This window comes from Zonotrichia leucophrys, chromosome 2 (assembly GCF_028769735.1).
Source record: "Zonotrichia leucophrys gambelii isolate GWCS_2022_RI chromosome 2, RI_Zleu_2.0, whole genome shotgun sequence".
In the NCBI taxonomy this organism is placed as follows: Eukaryota; Metazoa; Chordata; class Aves; order Passeriformes; family Passerellidae; genus Zonotrichia; species Zonotrichia leucophrys.
The window spans coordinates 40,721,419-40,743,990 of NC_088171.1; the positions used below are offsets into that span (position 1 = coordinate 40,721,419).

The 22,572-nt window shown below is 47.8% G+C and overlaps 1 protein-coding gene across 2 annotated transcripts; it reads right to left on the reverse strand.

The window, feature by feature from the left end:
- Positions 1-17,448: 17,448 nt before the first annotated feature.
- Positions 17,449-22,258, reverse strand: EOMES (eomesodermin). Of its 2 annotated transcripts, none has more exons than XM_064703333.1 (6): positions 21,446-22,258; positions 20,928-21,082; positions 20,531-20,652; positions 19,942-20,100; positions 19,790-19,851; positions 17,449-19,194 (listed from the first exon to the last, which is right to left on the reverse strand). In XM_064703333.1, the coding sequence occupies exons 1-6, from the start codon at positions 22,201-22,203 to the stop codon at positions 18,516-18,518; spliced, it is 1,935 nt and encodes a 644-aa protein (XP_064559403.1). In that variant the 5' UTR covers positions 22,204-22,258; the 3' UTR covers positions 17,449-18,515. The 2 variants fall into 2 exon arrangements, with proteins under 2 accessions (XP_064559403.1, XP_064559401.1); XM_064703331.1 differs by having other exon boundaries at positions 17,449-19,251.
- Between the last annotated feature and the right edge of the window lie 314 nt (positions 22,259-22,572).

Sequence of the window (22,572 nt, forward strand, 5' to 3'; positions counted from 1 at the left end):
TCAGGATAACCCCCAGCAGGCAGAGGCTTTGCCAGGATCTTGTGTCTATATAGTCAGGGTACTTAAGGTGGAAAAATATAATCCAGTAAGTATAGAACATAACAAATACATTCTTACATTTTCATGTTGCTGAGCAGCACTGGTATCTAATTAATAGGATCCCAGGCTGAGGGTAATTTTGTGGTATTTAAGATAATTATTAACTGACTTAATGTCTTGCATTTGAGTAATAAACAAAGCCTAACGTTATTAAACCAAAGCAAAGCAGTGAATTAACTGGCTTTATGGCATACTCACTTCCTTTCTGTGACAGAGTCCCAACCTACTTTGGGAATTTTATGTGCTTCAGTGGGTGAGAAGACATGGCATTCCCAGCCCAGTCTCACATTACCCACCCTGGTGGTGGTACCTGCAGGTGCAATCACAGTGCCCAGGGAGGGCGGACTGGAGAGCAGAGAGGGATGTGCCAGTAGGACTGGGAGACGGGATTGCAGCATTTTAGTGACTGAATTCTGCTCTCAGTTATTTTCATACAGATGCACTGGTGCTCTGTATCTGTTTTCTAGTCAGGATAACATCCTTCCCCTCTTTCCCATTTCTTTGTTGCTTTCTATGCAACTCAGGTCTGTTTGCATTTCAACCTGTTCCAAGTCCTTTTTTTTTTTCCTAGATTTGTGCAGTCCAAAGGCCTCTATTGAGGAACTAGGTTTGACTTTTTCATTTTTTGATGTTAGCATTCTTGCTTACACAATTCAGGTCTTGGTACTACAATGACAATTTCCTCCCTTAGCTGTCACTTACACTCCTTACAGTTTTGCCATGTACCCTCCAAAAGGGTAGCTATATTTTTAGAATGATCAAAAGGCATTTTTTCAAATGAGTGGGACACATCCCTAAATTTTCTGTGTCAGAGTTGAACTTATTTGCGTAGGCAGGTATTTTTCTTGCCTTGCAATCTTGAAATACTGTGGTCACAGCAGATTTTTGCTTTGCCATTTTCAAATGATAATGTGTCAAAACCCTCCTGGGTCTGTCCTGCTCACTTAGTTCTGATCACTGTGCCCTTTCTTCCCTTGAAGTTTTCTTTTCCAATCACAATATGTTAATTCAATCTCCCTAATTTCAGAGGCAAGATGAAGTGCAGCTGACAAGTCTGAGGCAGAGAAAGGAGGAAATCTGGTTTGGTCACTTATTTTTCGCTATGAAGCACTTCAAAGGCCCGGCCTATGAACGTGGAGAGAGCATCTAGCACACCTGGGAGCCCCTCTCCATAACAGGTCCTGCGGGCATCACCTCAACAGAACCAGCAAATGTTCATTTTCCAACTGATTCCAAAATCCTAGCAGAACACAAAGCACATTTTAAGCTGTAAAAGCCCAAGAGCCGTCCTTAGGTTTGCGTTGTACCACATAACTAAATAAGCTGCTGGCCAAAACACGGCTGCCAAAGGCCAGAAGAGGATTTTGTGCTGGGTTTCCTTCCCTCCCCGGCATTCAGGTGTTGTGGAGAGAGCTCTGGGATCAGCCGTGGCTCCAGCCCCGCTCCCTCGCTCGCACCAGAGGGCACTGCAGGCTCACACATCGGGCACACACCGGGCACACGCATCGGGCACACACATCGGGCACGCATCGGGCACACGTGGTCAGCAACACCGGGCACACGCAGGCACACATTGGGCACACCCTCGGGCACACATCGGACACACGCATCGGGCACACATATGTGGCCCATCGGGTACACCCATCGGGCACATGCATCGGACACACATTGGGCCACGCATCGGGCACCGCACCGGCCACCCATTGGCACACACATCGGGCACACACATCGGGCACACCCATCGGGCACACGCATTGGGCACACACCGGGCACACATTGGGCACACGCATCGGGCACACGCATCGGCACACACCGGCACACCATGGGCACACCATCGGGCACACGCATCGGCAACGCATCGGGCACACATGGGCCACATCGGGCACACGCACCGGGGACACGCACCGGGCACACCCATGGCACACGCACGGCACACGCACCGGGCACACGCACCGGGCACACACCAGGCACACCCATCGGGCACACGCACCGGGCACACACCAGGCACACGCATCGGGCACACACCGGGCACACATCGGGCACACGCATCGGGCACACATCGGGCACACGTGTCAGGCACACACCGGGCACACGCATCGGGCACACACCGGGCACACATTGGGCACACGCATCGGGCTCACACCGGGCACACACACCGGGCACACACATCGGGCACACACATCGGGCACACCCATCGGGCACACGCACCGGGCACACACACCGGGCACACGCATCGGGCTCACACCGGGCACACCCATCGGGCACACGCAGCAGGCACACACCGGGCACACGCACCGGGCACACGCACCGGGCACGGCTCCCCACCCACACGGCGCTCACCTGGGCACAGCCCGGCTCCAAACAGCTCTGCTCTCAGTGAGGAGCCCCCTCTTCTCTCACCCAGGCTGGCACCGTGTGGCACTGGTACGCCTTGCACACATAGCAGAATGTATCACTCTGGGTTATATATACCCAACTTTGAATAAAATTTTACAGTCATGGTTTACCTGCATCCCCAGGTATTTGAAGTCAGGGAAAATATCAAAAGAGTATTTAAAAAGAATTTTAAATCCCGGTTTATGCTACTGAAGAAAACAATCTTCTGTGCTTGATATAATGTGAATATTTAGTTTATATTGGCAAACAGAAACCTAGATACTCATTCATGGGACAACCTAGAAAGAGCTCGTGGCAGATTCAGGTGAAGGGTAGTAAAAACTTATTAGTGTGTCTGCACATTTGTAAATAAATAAATAATGTTCTGTCCCCAGGATTAGAGTGTTCAGAGTTTCCACTAATTCAGATACAAGTAATAAGCACGATAAACCCCAAAATATCAGCCAGCCACTAACACAACATATACCTGTCAGAGTTAGGTAAGTTTAGGCTCCCCACTTAATATATTGAGTTACATTTATAATGAATACCAAACAGCAAAAAGGTGAAATACTTATGTCCTGTCTCAGCACCTCACAGTACCCAATGTTTGTAGCTCTCAAAACAAAGTAAGATAAGTCTGTCACATGGAATTGTATTTATGTTCTGATTTGACTCAAGTACTGGGTGGAAACGTAGGCTATTTAGAAAAAAAAAGTTCAGGATGGGAAAAATAAGAAGATTAAAATAATATCTAAAATCAAAGAGTGGCCATTCCTGGTAAATCAAAGAGTAAGAGCATAAGCAAACACCACTTAGGCTTTTAGAGTGCTTTTCATTTGTCATTGATGATTAACAGAAGTGGTTTGAAAAGAACTAATCTCAGCAACATGGGTTGAGATTTCCAGTGGGGAAATCTGCAACCAAATTTTTCCAATGAAAGGGTGTAGAATTTAAGGGGTTCCTATGGGGCATCAGAATTAAACCACATCAAGGAGGTGTTAAGCATGATAGTCCAGAAAGAGCTCAGGAAATCCTTCAAGCTGGTGCCTGGAAGCTCTCAGGTGAGCTATCAGTCTGTAATGTGCCTTACTCTGTATTAGCTGCTCCAGGGACAATCTGCTGCTCAAGGCGGGCTCTTGGTTAATGCCACATGCCCTCTGTGTTCCTGCGCCCCCCTCGGCACACAGGAACCCCTGACCACACGGATCCTGAGAGACGACACATCAGGCCTCCAGCCTGGGTCGCTTCACCTTCCTCTAAATGCTGACATTCAAAGCACAAAACTTCCAAGCATTTTCCTGCTCTTAACACCTTTCTTGTATCTCCTTTTATTTCTCAGCCTCACTTTTTCTAACTCTACATTACTGAAAAATCCCACAGCTCACCAGCCTTAGTTATGGCTTCTTTATGCTGTTTTATCCTAGCAGACTCAGATTAAAAAGGCAGCTAAAAGTCTTGACTTTTTAAAGTCAATGACTTTAAAAGTCTATGACTTTAGCAGCTGATATCAATTAAAATTTGCCAGGTCTCAGGACATCTAATAAATTCTGAACTTATTAGCAAGATAATTAGAAAGCCACCTAGTCACAATCTCTCTCTTTCTTCTTCTTTCTTCTTTGCTTTTACACTTTTGTCTTCTGCTGTTGCTGTGAAGCAGAGCTGGACAACAGAAAACACAGCAAATGCTCAGCAGACTTCACCTAATAACAGGACATGATACCTGATACATGATATCTTTATGCCATATAAAAATCAACCAAAAACCTCAACCACAAAACTGTCTTTGAAATAGAATTGCGGATTTTTTTTAGTTTAAATCCTCTCTGGATTGAATAAAAGGGAAGTAGGGGATATTGGTACAAACTTTCTTGACGCTACAAACATTTATGTGCCTCCATATCTTCAGAAGATTCAATGTGCTCATTTTTTGGCACAGTATTTCATAGACCAGTGTCTCTGTTCCCAAAATGTCAGTGAATGGTTGCTTCTGTATGGTGACAGTGCTACATAGATATCATGAGCTCTCAGAGTCCTTTATTCCAAAAAAAAAAAAAAAAAAATAGCACAGCACATGACATGCAATCAAATGAGAATTTTTAAAATTCTCAGCAAAGGCACAGCCTAAACCCATATCTGGTGATCCACCCCTAGATTTTCTAGAATTTCTATCTCCCCTCTTTCTTGTGCCCAGACACAGCCATAAATTTCTCCTACTTCCACAAAGATCACCTTTTGTGAATGGAAAAGTACTTTTCTGCACTCAGTGCTAGCACTATAGAACAGAAGACTTGCTTATCTCTGAACCACTGCAAACAACACATGTAAGGTTTGAAAAGCTGCTGGTGTACAGCCAGTTCTAACATTTGCTATTTACAAAGACAAAACAACTAGAGTAAATTAATTCTACCAAGATCCTTTGCACTAACCACGGGAGCACTACAGGTGCATTTGTAAAGCCAAAGGGCATAGCACTAAAACAGAATAATCCCTCGTGACATACAAAAGCAGTGTCTGATTTGCTTCTGTCATCCAAAGACATTTGCTTGTAGCCCTGTGCTACCTAAATCTAAGGTGTTAATGTACTAGCCTGACTTCAGAAATCTCAGGAGCTGCTCACCCCAGGCAAAAGATATGCATCTTTTTGGGGGCCTACTGTGGAATATAACACATGAAAGCTCTATTTCTAAGAGGAATAAGGCAGCACCTTACATAACATCTAAAGGAATAGATATTTTTTTTTCCTAGGCTAATTCTTCTCTTATTAGATTTGTAGGAAAAATAATCATGTTGTTCTGCCACCAACCATCCCCCACACCTGAAGAAAACCTGCCAGAACAAAAATCCCAAATCCCCTCAAACCAACAACTCTCGGAGCCAATGCAGCACTGGACCATCTCTGTTCAGATCCATTTTAAAGAGCTACAATTTTGTGTTACTAACCTAGGGCCAAATTCAGCATGTTCTACTCCTATTAACTTCAATAGTGATGCACAAATAAACAGCATTCAGTGAGACAAGTAAGCACCACCTATCAATGAGCAGACTGCCCTATCCAGGCCTTTGTGACCATCTGCCTTAGCTAGTCTGAGGGCATCCTACCTCTGGAAAGTCTCTGATTCCAGCCAACAATTTCAGAAACATTGCCACTTCTTTGGGAAAAGTTTTCCTACTTGTATCCTACTTTATCTTTCTCCTAACCACACTCCTTTGCCTTTTCCAAGCTGCATGTGAAAGACTGCATGCTAGATCATTATGCATGTACACACCTTTCTGCATATTTAGGAGCATGCTATAGGGTCCATAACCACAGAAACATACCCTGTTTGCTGTGACAAGTGTTACACTTGTAATCAGAAATGCTGGAGAGTTGTAAGCCCAGAAAACAGGTCTGTAAGCCTTGTATGAATTACTGCATGGAAGCTGACACTATTATGTTTATGGAAGTCAGGTATATCCCTCAATGCTGACACCTGGAACCCTCCTCCACCCTGGGGAGGCTTCCTCCTAGGGCTGTCCTTTTAACTGACATGGTAATTCTGACCATTTAGGAACAGATCCACAATTTGGAGGTTGCTACAATGCATTACAGGGTAGAACTTAAACCAAGTTAGAACCACTCCAGCAGTGAGAAACACCATGCTCAGATGCAGGGGCTCCTGATGGGTCTGAAGTGTGCTGATGGGTCCAGCTCAGGTGCTGAAAGGAAGTCAGCTTCAGAGCAGACATGCACAAATGGGATGTCATGAGAATCCATGTGCAACTCCTTCCCACCTCTTCCCGATGTGACTCTGTGCTGCAGAACTGGACTTCATTATGTGGAAATAAGCAAGAAGCTCCAATTTGGCTTGCAAAAGCTGCAGCTCAAGGGCCTGTCCCTGGGAAGTGCTGACCACTTGATTTTTGCTGCAGTCAGTTCTTTTTTTCAATGCCCAGTAGCCCACAACCTCTGCAGATCCACACTCTTCCTTAGGGATTTATGTCCAACTTTTCATCAGGAAAAGGCAGGGAAGATACCTGACTTACTCAGAAAAAACATGAATATCAGAGTTCAGCTGCTCAATGATTTTGTGTGATCCACAGAAAAAAAGCAGCAGACTGCCAGGACTGTACAAGAAACAAACAGGGAATTTCTCATTTGAAATGGAAGTGGTCAAGTGTGCCAGAATATTACATGGAAAGCAGACACAGGAGCCAAGGAGCCAGCTCCCACTGATCCATTTCAGTGAAAGTTTTGCTCTCATATAATGCTGCTCTTAATAAACAGCAGTGAACTCAATATACTATTTGCCCCTGAGTGCTGTCAGAAGGCAGCTAGCTAAATACACTTTTACAGTTGTAGGCTGAGGCCATAAAGCAAGACTCTGCCTCAAAAAACCTACAGTGGTACAAAGCATTCAAAATTATTTGATCTGAAGCATTTTGGACAGTTGGAAAAAATTATGAGTGAAAATCTTCTGTTTAAATTCAGCCTGTCTAATTCCATAAGAAAGGTTATTGTATCCCAGCATGGTAGCAGAATATTTCCATCTAAAAGACAGCAGAACTCCTGCCTTATTCATTACATTGCATGGAATTTTGGACCAACTGCTGCAACAGGCTACTGCATAGAAACTTCAAAGGTATTTTCAGTACAGGTAATACAATAAGTACACTTATTCACCTGACAGATTGGCACCTCTCTTTAGAATTTTGACTGTCTTCAGCAATTTAAAGCAATGGTTCAAGAAGAGATTTTCTTGTTGCTAATTTTCTGATACTATATCATAATACAACTGATGAGGAGGCTGTAAAAATTTATGGCACTCTATGAGCTTCTCACACAGTTGCAAAATAGAAACTGAAGGTGCATTTTGCTTATTAATAATAATAGCAGCATCCAAAATTCAAACTGCATCGAACACACCTGTGACAGTGACAATTCTGTGACTGAGGGTTAAGCATGACTTCCTAGCAGTTACCAACACTTCTTTAAAACTGAAATACAGTGTTTATCAACACAATTCCATAAAATGCTGACTCTCGTTGTAGGGCACTTAATATCAGATTTAAAAAGGTGAGAGAATCACATGACATAAATCACTACATTTCCATGAAATAATTTTTCTTGATGGAAACTCTTCAGCTAAGTCTTGAAAGGTACATAAGAATCCTGGAGGGCATCTGGAAAAAGCCTCTAAGATCGTGAAGTCCAAGCCATTAACCATGCACCACTCTCATGTCCACCTCTAAATAATACCCCCAAGTGCCATGTCTTAGCTTTTGGTGAACACCTCCAGGGACAGCGATTCCACCACTATCCCTGGGCAGGCTGTTCCAATGCCTGAGCACTCAGCAAAAACATTTTTCCTAATATCCAATCTAAACTTCCTCTGGTGCAACTTGAAGCAGTTTCCCCTTGTCCTATTGCCCATTATGTGGGACAAGAGAGTGACCTCCCACCTGCCTACAACCTCCTTTTGGAGAGTTGTAGAGAACAATAAGTTTTCCCTGAGCCTCCTTTTCTTGAGGCTGAACAGCCCCACCTCCCTCAGCTGCCCCTCAAACACTTGTGCTCCAGGCCCTTCACCAGCTTTGTTGTCCTGCTTTGGACACGCTCCAGCTCCATTCCTCCAGCAGGATTTGTTTCATGGTTATCACATCTTCACCCTGGCTCTGCAACTGACCTTCCTCAGATCTCCATTCTGTACCTCCCTCTTCTCCACTCCCAATGCTCCACAGTGGCATGCCCTTCAACGCTGATCCAGGCCTCCAAGTTTTCTCTTTCCCTTGTGTACCCATCAGAGCCAGGCCTCCCTTTTTCTGCTACTGAGCCACCCCATCAGCCTCCAGCCTGCTCTAGATCCAGGCTCCATCTTTGTGCAGGCTGCTGCTGAGCAGATGGAACTGGGTCCCCACACCAGTCAGCAGAACACCCTAACACCAGCACACCAACCCAGAGAGCATCCATGCAGGACCCTACTGCTACTGCCAGGCCCTGAGAGGACTCACTCCATCCACCACTGCCTCCAGAAAGGAAACCTCCCAGCAGGAACTCAAGGTGATGCAGGACTAAGGCTCACACCCCAGACAAGCTTCCCTCATGGCTCACAGCAGTAACAAGCTCAAGGGCTGCTGGAGCATCCAGCTCCTGCACTGCCACCAAACCAGTGCAGAGAGAAACTAAAATGCTTTTAGTACTCCCACTTACTTGATGAAAAGAGACAAGAACAAGGCACTGCTGAAGGAGGGGTGGGCACTCAGGGATAGACAGAAGGAGTGAGAAAAGGGCAGCTCCAAAAAGCAGCACTCACCCCTGAGGATCTGAAATCCCAGGGACTCTGGCAAAAAATCCCAGAGGAACCTACAGAAAGTACCTGCAGTCTGAAAACAGATGTAAAAAGGAGATTGCTTGGTCACCCCCTCACAGGGGTTATAGGATCACAGTGGGACAGCTCACACAGCTGGATTGCTGCTGAGGATGAATCCTAGCTCCTGAGAACAAACACACTGGGAAGGTGAGGAATATGGATGACTTAGAGTCCATGCAAGGGTCTGGCTGCAAGACACACTGCTTTGCTTTGAACAAGTGACAAGTGAGACCAGACATGGGTGAGGATCAGAGGGAGAGGTCCAACCTGATGGCTTTGTACCAGGGGCCTGCTACCGACCTCCTGGGAGAAGCCTTTGTTTGAAAGCTGAAGGAAGCCCCATGAGCTGGAACTCCAGAGCTCTGGTCCCCACGAGTACTGAGGATGAGAACCACCCTGATATCTGCATCTAGGCAGGCACAATCCTCATTTCCAGTCTGTGTTGATGGTAATTTCTTTGTGGGTGTGACTGATGAGTCTTCTGGACTTCTTACAACGGGATGTAAAGGGCAGCTGTAAGATTGGGATTAAAGCTCTGAGAAGTGAGAAAGACAAATAATAGTTACAAACTAACATTTCAGGGCAGAATTCCGCTTAGTTCAGAGTTGTTCTTAGTTAGGATCCCGTGGAAGACTGCTGAGGAAAGGAACAGAAAGCCTGTGAGAGCTGGCTGGTCTTCAGGAACAACCACCTCAAAGCATGAGAAGCCCATTCCTGAATGCAGGAAGTCAAACAGGAATGGTGGAAGGCCAAAGGGATGAACAGAGAGCACCTTACTGCTGAGTTCAAACACAAGAATGAAGTCTGTGTGTCATTCCTGAATAAACAGTCCTGCAACACCAAGTCAAGAACCAAGGATCTTTACTGCTTTTCGGTTTTTTTAAGACTGAAGAATTACAGCCCCCTGTTTCTGAATGCACGCATCAGCTTTTTGAAATGAGACAAAGATTTGTGTAAGCCACTCAAACTAGCTGTGCCTGACAATGCCCACCACACAATTGTGCACTCTTTCTCTCCTCAGGTGCTGGTGGGATGTGAGATGACAGCAAACATGACACTGCCTATGCAGCACACATGGACCACATCTTAATCAGCCAGTCCATAATAATGAACTTCTGGTTTTTCAAATTAGCACAGCCTGCTGCTACTCATACACTGGATTTTAGTTTTCTCCAATTGTAGCTTCCTCACAAAGATAAGGGGAACATTTTCCGCTTCCAGAGCCTGATGCAGAAGTTGTGAACTTGGTGCATATCTCCCTGTTCACAAATTAGTCCCAGGAAACCTATCCCAAAAAGGACGTAATTAATTGCAGTTAAATTTGGGTGATATTGCAGGATCACCAGCCTGCACAAGGAAAAGTCACACACTCCAGCAATATGTGCATTACTGTATTCCCTGACATCTCTTTCTATCTGATCCCCACATTTCCTACAGCCATGGCACAGTGAGTGACTTTCCCAGGGACTTTGGCCTTTCTGGACACTCAAAAGGAACAGAAAGACATGAAACATTTATCCCAACAGCCTGGGAAAACACCGTTTGAGCTGAAGGAGAGAATTTTGTCTTTCTGAATGATACAGCTGCAATTTTGCATCACAAAGTGAATCAACATGAGATTACACCAAAACCAGATCCTGCCCTCTCCTTGCACTGCCTCTGCTCTTGCTGGGCCTTAGCTGAGCTGACCCAACTCAAGAACCCAACAGAATGCAGCTGTCCTTTTCTCCTGGATGTGTTTTCTGCCAAATCTACATTGAAACGACTCTCAGAGAAACCTGGATGAGCCCCACAGCTGGTGCAAGGTAAGAAATGGACCTGCAAGCCAAGCCTAAAAAGGAAAGAGATGTGTTCATATCTCTTTCTCTCAGTAAGTGGAACCATGAATGAGCCCAATCCCCCTCCCACAGATTCACTCTTCCTCTTCAGTAAAGACAGCATAAGAGAGCTTTTAGTTTTAATGTCATACTTGAGAGCTTTGGCCTATTAACCTCTGTGGCTGTTATAATAGAGAACGTTGAAAGACAAAAGGGACTTAATCTACTTGCTGCCCACCAGGATTTTTTCTAGGTGTAGTTATGGTCCATCTTTAAACTTTTCTATAGAGTGTTTTTCACTCTATATGTCGGTGATCTTCAAAGACAATGGGCAGCCATTAGCACCTCTCAGCTGAACAATTTGAAATATCAGCGTGGAGAACGACGCAGATCAAGCGTGATGGATGTGAACAGAGTGGAGGAACACGATTTGTCTGCTTACTGCTGCTTTTGCTCTCCCTGTAACTCCTGGCTTGGAGAACAGCCCACCAACAAGAAAATGGATCTGTGGCTTTGGGTTTTTTCAAATTTCCAGTCCTAGAATTTATTTTTTTTTAAATCTCCAGTCCCAGGCTAGGTTGAGAAAACATTAGAAGGGCATTGTTTCTCATTTTCTAGTTTTGATGCTTCTCTACAGAGACTAAATACAATTCAGAGCAGAGGGAGACACCTTAACCACTTACCAAAAACACCCACAATCCAGTCTAGCAGAGTCAGTCATCACCCCAGAGTTCAGAACTCTCCTATCAATAGCTGTGGAATCTATTTTTTTATCTCTGTGATGAAATATTGCACTATTTTTTGCTTGTCAACTTCTTGTGTAGTGTACTAGAGCCAAACACACCCCTTGTTCCAAGCCAAATGTGAAATGAGAAGCAGCCTGCCATAGAGCATCCTTCCTGCAGCTCCAGGAGACACTAAATTTCCTAAACTCCTAAAACTTCAGCCCATTTCCAGGGGAATGGATGGCACCTCCTCTAAGGTTTCTCAGTCAGTGAGAATGTCAGAAAGAAGAACTTAACCCACATGTTAATCACAGTTTTTGGGAGCAGAACCACAGTTGCACATGTTCCATTACACTATGCAACGATGAAGCTTTTTGTGGTACAGCAAAAACAGGGAGCTCCTGTTTGCTGATACCTATGGGAAAGGCTCTCTCTTCCCATGGTTGGAGAAAGGAAATTGCCAGAAAGACCCAACCACAGTCAAGGAACAACAAAGTAAATGGTAGAACAATGCATGCCCATGGACAACTGTTTTGGGGTGTGAGAGGTGCTCTAAATCTACATTTCACCATATGCCGACAGACAGCTAAATGCTGTGATTGTACCACTGTGGCATCTCCATCCTATCCAAAACTCCTCTCACCACTTTCCAGACAAGAGTGTTTATAGCAGCCTCCTTGGATGCTTTTGAAGTTCATTCAGTACCTAAATTGGCCAGGTCAGCATCCAGACATTCACTGTCATGTGCTGTAATTGAGTGCTGAGGGGTGGTATGGAAGGGGAAAAGATAAACAATCACAAATACTGCTGTTTAAACTGCTGGAAGCAGTCACCAGCACCCCTGGCAGGAATAGACAAGTTTTTCACTCTTCCATTCTGCTCCATTTCTTCTCTCTGCTCAGTGCCAGCATGAGCATTTCTGCTGCTGCACAGTGAACTGAAGTAGAGAATTGACGTGACTGAAAAAAGAACCTCGTTGTTCTCTCCCCTATGCTGAGGGAGACATTTCCAAAGTATTCTTAGGCACATATAATTTAAACAGATGAAGCAGAGAAATATGTTGCATATTTGAGAGCGAGAGATGTACTATGCAGATTTATCTGCTGTTCAGGATCATTACTGGCACAAACTTTAGAAATTAAATTTTTCCTCTGAGTAAAAGTAAGACCACTCAAATGTCGCAGATTTTGCCAACATCTTTTTTCTGGATCAAATATATTTCCCCTCAAAACAAGAAATTTACCTGATAGTTCCTTTCAAATAATGCTGCAAAGGAGCTGAAAGACAAAGGCAGCAGAGCTGAATCCTGCCTTCACTGAAAGAAGTAACAGAAGAGTTGGGTTAACCATAATCTTGCAATATACAACACAAAGTTAATGGAAAATGAGCTAATCAAGGTATCAGAGGAGAGCAGGCTACACAGGTGAGGCTTTGTCTGTCCTATCTGGAGCAAGAGATAGGATAAAATTCACATGCTCTTGTGAATAGCTCCTGAGAAGACATCTTGGCACTGACATGCCCTCTGCAGTGTCAATTTAACAGGTCTGCTTGCTCAACTCATACCTTCATCAGGGCAGGAATATCATCTTATAGTGTTTGGAATGAGAAGTGAGGAGAAAAAAGCAATAAAATTTCTGTTATTGAGAGCTTATCACTAAAAACAAGCATGCTCAATATATTACCAAACTATTTTATTTCCTAACACAGGTTGTTTTCTTCCTCAAAGGAAGTTTGAAACTATGCCAAGCAATTTACAAAAACTACATTACTTCGTGGACAAATGGAATTATAACTACTCCATGAAGTTTAATGATCAGTGCCCTACCCACACCACAGAAACCTCACCCTGCTCCAAGAAACCCAGGGATCACTACAGAGCAGAGCCCTTTGCTCTCCTACTGTGTACTGCCACATAAAACCACAGAGCAGAGGAACCTTAACACAAAGTTTCATTTTCAAACCTGCTAAAATGACACTACTTCATGGGGTACACAGTATATAAACCAGTGAAACTGCAGAGGTCATGCTGCAGCAGAAGAGAACATGGACACACATGGAGCTCCTAATACAGATTTGTTAATGGATGTTCCACTCCACACATCCCTTCCTTATTCACAGACATCAGACCCCACTGATGAGAAAGACAACTGATATTTTTTCTGGGGGGGGTCTTTCTTTCTCTGTAGAACACTCCAGGAAGAAGGAAATCACTTTGCTTTTTGCCTAAGCTTGATGATAAAAGACAAGTGACTTTGGAAAAAAACTCTAAAAACACCTGATCAGATTTGGGTCTCAGACAATCAAGTCTGACAGTGAGCAGATGAAGAATACAGACTCCTTTTCAAGCTGCAATCATCATCATTATATGAATTTAGATATTCATTACTTTAATTCACTTTAGTGGTGTGAACCAAAAAGTGGCACATGCTAGGAAAACCCACATGCTCAATGCTTTCCCCAAAAGCAAGGTGGATGAAGAGCAGTCAGCCAGGGTTTAGTGCTGTTACAGGAACCACATCATCTGAAGCCCTGTCCCATCCATCTTCTCAGACCATCTTTTGAGGGGCACTGGTCAAAACAGGTTGGAAATTAACCCCTCTGCTAATCAACATCAGCAAGAAAACAGGTCCCTGCTGCAGATGGAAACTGAACTGCACATACCAGATAGAAAAATCAATTTTGCTTTGTAGTCTGGAACTGAGCTAACAGTCAAAGCCTGGGCAGGAGAAGCACTCTCCCTCGAGAAACAAGACTTCCTTCACCTGATTAACATCACTCACAGGTGGAAGCCCTCTGCAGGCAGGGAGCTTCCCCTGTGATTAAAGTTAGGCCTTTATTTTTACTCACCAGGATCAGAACTGCAGCTTTACCCCCTTTCCACCCAGCACTCCCTGTGTTTATGCAGCCCACACAGCATTCCATCACCTCTCCTGTATTTCCCCTTCCTCTCCTGCATTTTATCTGACTCTGAAATGAAGAAGGGGGAGAGGGTGGCAGGTTAGAGGAAAGCCTGCAGAGGATTCCTCCTCCCCAGATTAGGATTTAATTGTATTCCTAGTGAGTCCCTTCTGGTTGTGCTCGGTCTCTCAGATGAATGTTTCATCAATATGATTAGGATCACATCCCTCAGTCTCCTCCAGCTACACAATCGGTTCTGACAGCTCAGAGTATAGTACTCCCTAAAGGAAATATTAGATACCACCCTATCTTTTTATTCAAATCATATTTTGCACTCCACACTTTCAGGCTAATGTCATTCTCTCCTGGATTACATATCTGTGATACCCAGAAAGCACTAAAATCCTTCCAATAAGGATTAGATTAATATTTATATTAGCCATACCCGCATCATTATGATCACGGCTATGAAGATCTGGGGAAAAGGATGAGTGGGCTACAGAGCTCAGGGGCTTGGGGAATTGGGCTTGAATGTATAATGTAGGATAATAATAAAGATGATAATGATAATGATAATGATAATAATAATAATAATAATAATAATAATAATAATAATAATATAAAATAAAAGTTACAATTTCCTGGCGTGGACAGGCATGAGAAAAGTGCCAGCAGCCCCCGTCTTCCTCCTCACCTCATTCCCCCCCTTCTCGACTTTCGACCCAGAGCCGGGACCCCGCAGCGGACACCTCCGGCTCTGCTGGAATTTCTGAAAGGCAACGGTACCGCAGGAGCCATCGGGGCCCTGTTCCACCGCCTCAGAGGCAGCCCTGGGCGGGGGCTGTAAAAATTCACCTTTCCGGGGAAAGCCCCCCTCCATGAAGGCCGAGCTCCCCTCAGGTAGGAGGAGCTGGGAACACGCGAGCAGGTGTTAACGAGGCGGCGGCGTTGAGGAAGGTGGGAGCGGAAATTCAGAGCGAAAGTAAAACCCCATCCCATTGCTCGAAGAGAAAACATACTGAAAAATATCTGTCCCCTCCTCCCCGGAGCGCGGAGGCGGCGGCCCTGAGGAGAGGGAACCCTTTCTCCAGGGAGGGTCGGGGCGCTGCCGTCGGAACAAAGAGCTGCGGGGTCGTTTCGTTTTCCGCCCCCGGTGCGAAGCCGCGGCCACAGGGCTTGGGGCGAGCAGCGAGGGATGAAGTTTCGTTGGAAAAAAATTACCAGAGGGCTGTTCTCGACGTGCCAGGTCTTCTTTAACGAAAGCAACACCAAAAAACAGAGTCTTCGCAGAGGAATGGCCTCAATCCATGGGACGAACCCGTCTCCGCTGCCTCTGTTGCCCCGCCGGGCGCTTATGCTATTTAAACATCAGGGCTGCGCGCCCAGAGCACCGACCCGCTCCCTCGGTTCCGGGAGGGAATATCCCAGAGAATCGCTAACTCGGGGCAATGGCCCCAGGGTGCTCAGCCCCTTCTCGGGGCCGGGGAGGGAAGAGCCGAGCCCCGAGTCGGGCAGAGCCTTTGCCCCGCCGGCACCGCCGAGGTTCGCGTTCTCCCTTGACCTAGAACGGAGCTTTCCCTCTCCATCGGGCAGGGCTCGCCCTCCACCTCCCGCAGCACGGCGGTGTAAACAACCATTATTTATTTCTTTATTTCGCTCTGGACCCGCCGTGCCCGTCCAGCTCGCGTCTCAAACTCGCACGCAGTGGTTTTTTTCATGCCAGCGCGTCGGAAGTGGCGGGGCCGGGGCCGTTCCCCCGCTCGCTGCCAGGCCGAGGTGGTGCCGCGTTTCCCGGCACACGCCCGCCTCACCCGGGGCCGTGGGGCTGCGGAGGAAGGGGCGCTCACCCTTGGGGTGTCCCCCTCCCGCCAAAGCCACCAGAAAAAGCCCGGCGAGGCGAGGCGGAGCTCCCCGCCCGCAGCCCGTTGTTTGTGGCAGTAAATCACATTGCGAAGCAAAGTGCAAGGGTAGTTAACTTTATCTTTTGTTAATGTAAACAAATAAAAAGCATTCAGTTCCTTGATCTTTATTTAAACCTGGCGTTGTTTATCGGTGTCATCCTATGAAGATTAATTAGATACCTTTATTCACAATTTGGCGTCTGACACCCCATTTTAGGAATGCATTATAATCACAAGGTGTTAATTGGGGCCAGCCAGGCACTTACGTTTCTATTAAACAGTGTGAGGACTTTTCACAAGTATTAAGTTATTTTTTCACCGCGCGGTGCAAAAACATACAGCTTTTATTAAGAGAGCGCGGCGGAATCGTGCTGTGTAATCGGCGTTTGCAGGGCGGGTGGGGACGGCCGCATGCCGCCGCATCCCCGCCGGGGACAGGGACAGCCCTTCCCGGGGCTTTTCCGAGAGGGGATGGCCCCACTGGGAAAATGAAAAAAAATTAAAAAAAAAAAAAAAAAATAACATGCTCGGTTTTTAGTATCTTAAAAATTGCCCCCATCCCGTTGCAGATGGGGCAGAGGAAGAGCTGACAGGACAGCTTGGCACCGCGCAGAGCGGGAGCGGCGAGGCGCTGATCGAAATCTCCCCGGACACCCGCCGTGTCCCGCTCCGGAGGAGGGGGAGCCCCTGCCGGTACCCCCCGACAGCGTCACCTCCACCGGGGACAGCCCCGGCCTGAGCCCCGCGTTTATTTGGTTTGCAGCCGGGAATCGTTAACAGCTTAATCCCATTACTGCCTGCATATCCTCAGGAAAGGTCCCGCTGCCGCGGGAGCTGGGATTCAATCGCTCTGCCAGCAGCTTTCCCCTCAGATAAGCGGGCAGGGGAATTTCGTGCCTTGTTCCGGGAAGCAGAGGGGGTGAGAAGGGGGCGGCGGGAGGAGGCGGGCTGCGTTCACAATTCTCTGTCCGGGCCGAGCTCACCACTCGCCTGTCGCAGAGGCGAGGGATGAAGGGGTGGAAGGGGACAGGAGGCCGTCGTATTTTGGAGCGAGCCGGGGGCTCCCAGCTTGTGCAGAAGATGCACACAAAAAGGCAAAGCAAAGAGCAAAGAGACTTTAAAAAAATTAAAGGGAAAAAAACCCCCACAGATAAAGCGTCAGTACCGCAAGGGATGGTTAGATATAAAGGCCCATCCCTAGGACCGCGCTCCCTCCTCCCCTCTCAGGACATGCAGCAGAGGAAAAGATGAGGCAGAGCCATATCGTGTTATGCCTGGCACCACCACATTTATTAAAAATTATTACTATCTACATAGAAAAAAACAGAAACAACTTTATTGGAAGGGGAAAAACTTCGTGGGCCAGTTGCTCTGGGGCAGTTTAAAATGGCTGAAAGTATAGGCAAGAATGGGTAAAGTTACATCACTTCCAGTTTCATACAGGGCAGCTGTAAGTCACTTGACATACACATAAATAGAAATCTCCTTTTGCAATGTGTCATAAGCTAAGTTTGATTAATCAAAAAATGCCTTTTGAACTTCAATACACCACCGGATGTCCTTCCAACTGAACAGCTATAGGTCAACTATTTATACATTATTCCACAATATTCTACAGTGTACCTAGACAAAACACCAAATGTACACTTGGTTTTTGGCCACCTTAATAAAGGTTAGGCTTTTGGGATGGAGGCAGGGTTTTTTAATGCAAGTTCTAAGCTAAGAAAAGTCAGATTTGTCATTGTAATCCCGTTGGCAACAAAACCTTCAAGTCAAAATCCTGCCTGGCAAGCAGGCCTTATTTTGGCATTTTCTGCCAAAAGAAAAAGCTGTAGCTGAGCAATATCCAACTCAGCCAACTGTGTTGTTGATGGGTTGAAAAAACAGCTCAGTCTAAAGCAGAACATAGCATTTGTGCATTTCCCTGCAACCCAGTTCCCTTTTATTAAGCAGGGAAGGAAATTAAATTTGGGATCCCACCCCCTCTTTCCTTGCTCAGGAGTGCATAGATTTAATCAGGCTTCTGAGCCAACCCAAACTGTATACTTTAGTGTCTCCAATAAATATGCCACACATTTAGACACTAGAGTATACTCCTTACAGCTTCTGCATATGGTTCCTTCTAAAAGAAGGGGAAGAAATCTCCCATGGTTTGCTCTTTCCCTACTTTGTTACCTGCAACAGTCAAAAAGCTTTGGCACCTTCTTTAGAATTGCACACAACAACTCAAGGTGGAAGGCAAGAGTCTTTTTGGCAATTGTAATGCAAAAAAAACCCAAGGCCACCCTGAAAAAAAAAAAAAAAAGCCACCAAAAAACCAAAACAGCCAATTGGAATAAAAAAGATGCTCTAAGAACTAGCATAGAAGGCGTAGTAGCCCATGCCTTTTGAAGTGTCTTTGCTATAGTCCTCAGCATTAATGTCCTCACATTTCATTGTCGGGGAATTTTCGTTGCTGGAAGTGCTAGGGGAAAGCCGCCTTCTCTTACAAGCACCTGTGTAGACCCCAGAATCATTTGAATCTAGAGACTTTATAGAGGGTGGAGTCTCTATCCAGGACGAGCCAATTTCTTCTTTCACCTTGTCCTTGGAAAGCTGGTCTTCAGTGAATCCCGGGGGACTCGTTCTGGAGGGCCAAGTTAGTCCTGTTGTCATTTTCCGCTGGTAAGAGCCCCTGCTCCCCCAGCCCGCCATGGACGGGAACGCCGGGTCGGGGTAGTATCCCAGAGCGTGGGACGTCTGCAGCGGGAGGGATTTGATGCCGTAAGGGAGCAAGGGGCTGTGAGAATACTCTGTCTCGTAGGAGTTCATGTCCAGTTTGTTGGCGCTGGGCTGCTGCACGGGCGTCACGAACCAGCGCTGGGGAGAGCTGGCCACCTCCTCGTTCTGCTGCGGGGACAGCAGGCCATTGCTCTGAGGGACAGTTCTCTCACCGTTGTAAAACCTGGCTGGGGGCAGGTTGTTGACAAACTGTTCCTGGAAGAATGGCTGCACGCTGTATCGGGCACCAGGGACGATCTGGTGGGATCTAGGAGAATCCGTGGGAGATGGAGTTAATCTGTCATTTTCGGAAGCTGTGTACATGCTACAACATAAAAGAGGAACACTGAGTGTTTTTCTTTACAATTCCACTATGACAGCAACACAACACAAAACCACAAACAAACTAGGTATTTCTTAATTAGAATCATAACTACACTTAATTGGATGGTGATAATCAGATTTAGCAGGCGCTTTTCCTATGCCACTGTAAATTTTCTGCTACTGCTACAAGCAATAGCACAAGTGAAGGTAGAAAATTATTAGGCAATAATTCTGCTGACAATTTAAATACCCTGTCTGTTCTGTGGAGACACCCAACATACTGCTGCCAGTAAAAACTACAGGCCAGATGGGTTCTGCCAACACAAGTTTCCTACCAAAATTCAGAAGCCAGCAGAAAGAGATCATCTAGACAATACACTATTCAGACATTTTAACATAAGCAAAATCACCAGTAGAAGCAGTGCTGGCACTGAATAACTGAATTAAAGTCTAAAGAAAAACCCTTCCACAGACGTTTCGGGCCAGAATCACGCCTCCTAGACTGACACATCTGCAAAAGAAAATAGAGGTATACTTACGAGTCATAGTTGTCTCTGAAGCCTTTTGCAAAAGGATTATGGTCAATTTTGAGCTGTGTAATCTAAAAGTGAAAGCAGAATATATTAACATGAGATGCTGAACCCACAAGTCAATTTTGTTCTTAATTGCAATTTTATACATCGATACTTACATCAGTGTTTTGATATGCTGTAACTGCTATGAACTGCGTTTCAGGAAAAATAAACGTTTGAGTCTTTGAGGAATCATTCAGATCTTCAACACCATCTTCGGTCACTTCCACAATGTGAAGTCGGGGCTGGTACTTGTGTAGGGACTGAAGTACTATCATCTAAAAGAAACCGTGAAAGAGACAACATCGTTAGACAAACAGCATCTAACATTAAAAGACTTATTTGCAGCTTGACATTTTTCCCTGTAAATTGTAATCTCTTGGTTTAGAAACGGAGCAGTTTTAACTGTTATCAGGAGCTGAGTCACAGCTTGCAGCCCTGCTTTACTAAGAGCTATCAGCTATCCTCCCACTTTTTGACCAACTCCAGTGGATCGATATAGTAACTAAAACAAAAGTAATTCGCACACCGTAATCGAATATTTTCAACTATTCATACGGCAAAACAAAGAAAACAAGCTCTATGACCCAGTTCAAGAAGGGAACGAGTCACAAGCACAGTGATGTAGCGGCTCGATGAAATGTTGTAAAAGCCCCAAAACCCCGCTGAGCCACCAAGAGCCCCCCAGGCCTCTCTCTCCCTCCTTACCTGTGCGTTGTTGTTGTTAGCACCTTTATTGTTCGTTAGCTTCAGCTTTCCGAAAGAAATCTCCTGCCTCATCCAGTGCGCCCCGGTGTTGGGCGACTCGGGGTGCACGTAGACCTTGTTGCCTGGGGAGGACAAGGCAGTGAGAGGCCGCCCGGGCGCGGGGCTTTGTTCCCGCCCGCGCAGCCCCTCGGCCCCGATGGCCACCCCCACACAGCCCCGCACACCAACAGCGCTGCGCGGCGCAGAAAGAGCCGCAAGACGATCTTAAGAGAGGAGCTCGACCCTCAGCAGGATGCGGGTGTGGGGAAGACCCTGGGGGGGGGAAAACTGGGAACCCTTCCCGAGAAACCGCCCCGCGGGGAAAGAGGGCGAGGAGACCCACGGATCCTGCACCTACCTTGCATGTTGTTGTCGGCTTTGCCGCAGGTCACCCACTTGCCCCCCTGGAAACGCCAGTGGTTGGGGTCCGCCAACACCACCTCCACGAAGACGTTGTAGTGGGCCGTAGGGTTGAGACCGGTGATGTTGAAGCTCAGGAAGGGAAACATTCTCCTGGGGAAAGGAGGAAAACCACAAGGCATGGTGAGGCGGGCGGGGGGAGGGGGCCCGGGCTCCGGCGGATGCCGTAGGCGGCCGTGGAGTGCCCCGTCCGTCCCAGCACCAAAGAGACTAAGGAAGCAAGCGGCGAGCCCCAGCCGACCCCCACCTTATCTCCGGGCCGCCGTGTGTGGGGAAACTGGGGAATAGTTTCTCCGGGAACACATCCCGGGGCACCACCGATGGACAGAGCATGCACCTCCCACCCGGAGGAGCGGGCGAGAGCCACCCGACGCGAAGTGTGCCACCTCCCCCACCCCATTCCCGACCACCACACACCACTTCCCTCCGTTTCCACCATCCCTCGCGCCCACTTACCGGCCCTGCTTGGTGATGATCATCTCCGTCTGATGCCGGTGGAACTTGAGCCAGAGGGGCCGGTTGCAGAGGAAGACCTGCGCTCGCATCCCCGGGCCGGCGGCTGGCACCCCCAGCGCACCGAGCCCGCCGCAGGAGCCCGACGCCGGCGGGTAAGGGCCGTAGAGAGGTCCGCCGCCCGTCGCCTGCCCGTACTGGTACCCGCCGCCGCCTCCGAACTGCGTCCGGCCGCCGGGCGGGCACACGGCGCCCGCGAAGCCGCCCGGGGACAGCACGGAGCCGTAGGGGTAGCGGGGCCCGCCGGGCGGCTGGTAGACGGCGCCGTGCTGCGCCGCGGGCGGGTACGGGAACAGGGAGCAGGGCCCCCCCAGGTCGGCGGCGGGCGGCCCGGGGGACTGCAGGTAGTAGCGCTCGGGGCTCAGGCTGTCCATGGAGTAGCGGGCGGCGGCGGCCGGGGGCAGCTCCTCGTCCCCGCATGGGGTGGCCTTGCGACCGTCCGGCTTGGGAGCGACGAAGGGCGGCTCGACGGCCTCCGTCTCGCTCAGGATAGCGGGGGCCGCTCCAAACTTCTTGGGCATCTTGTCTAGGTCGAGGCGAGGTGGCGATCCCGAACCGGGCGGCCCGCGGGAGCCTCCAGCAGCTCCTGTCCCAGCTCCAGCAGCTCCGGCGGCTCCGGTGCGTCCGCCGCCCTCCAGCGGGTAGAAGGGGGCGCCCGGCAGTGCCCCCGCCGCCGTCAGCAGCGGCTCACCCAGCTGCATCCTCGATGGGCGGTGCGTTCGAGCTCGCACTCTATCCTGTGCCGACCCCGACCTGTGGCCGCGCCGTGCTACGCTTCGGCACGGCTCGGCCGAGGCAATTTATACCGCACTCTTCGGGCTGCCGGGGAGGGGCTTGCGCCGGGCTGCCTCGCGTCGCCCTCCACCCCCGCCGGCCCATTGGCTGTGCCGCGTGACACTAATTTAATTAGACAGCTACTAATTGGAACAAGTCACCTGTGACTTTGGTGCGCGCCCCGTCCCCTTCCATGCCTCCTCCCCCTTCCCGCAGCCGGCTACCCGAGGGGCTCTTGCCCGCTCCCTGCGCCCACGTCGCTCGGACTGAGGGGAGCTCCGCATCACCCCACGGTG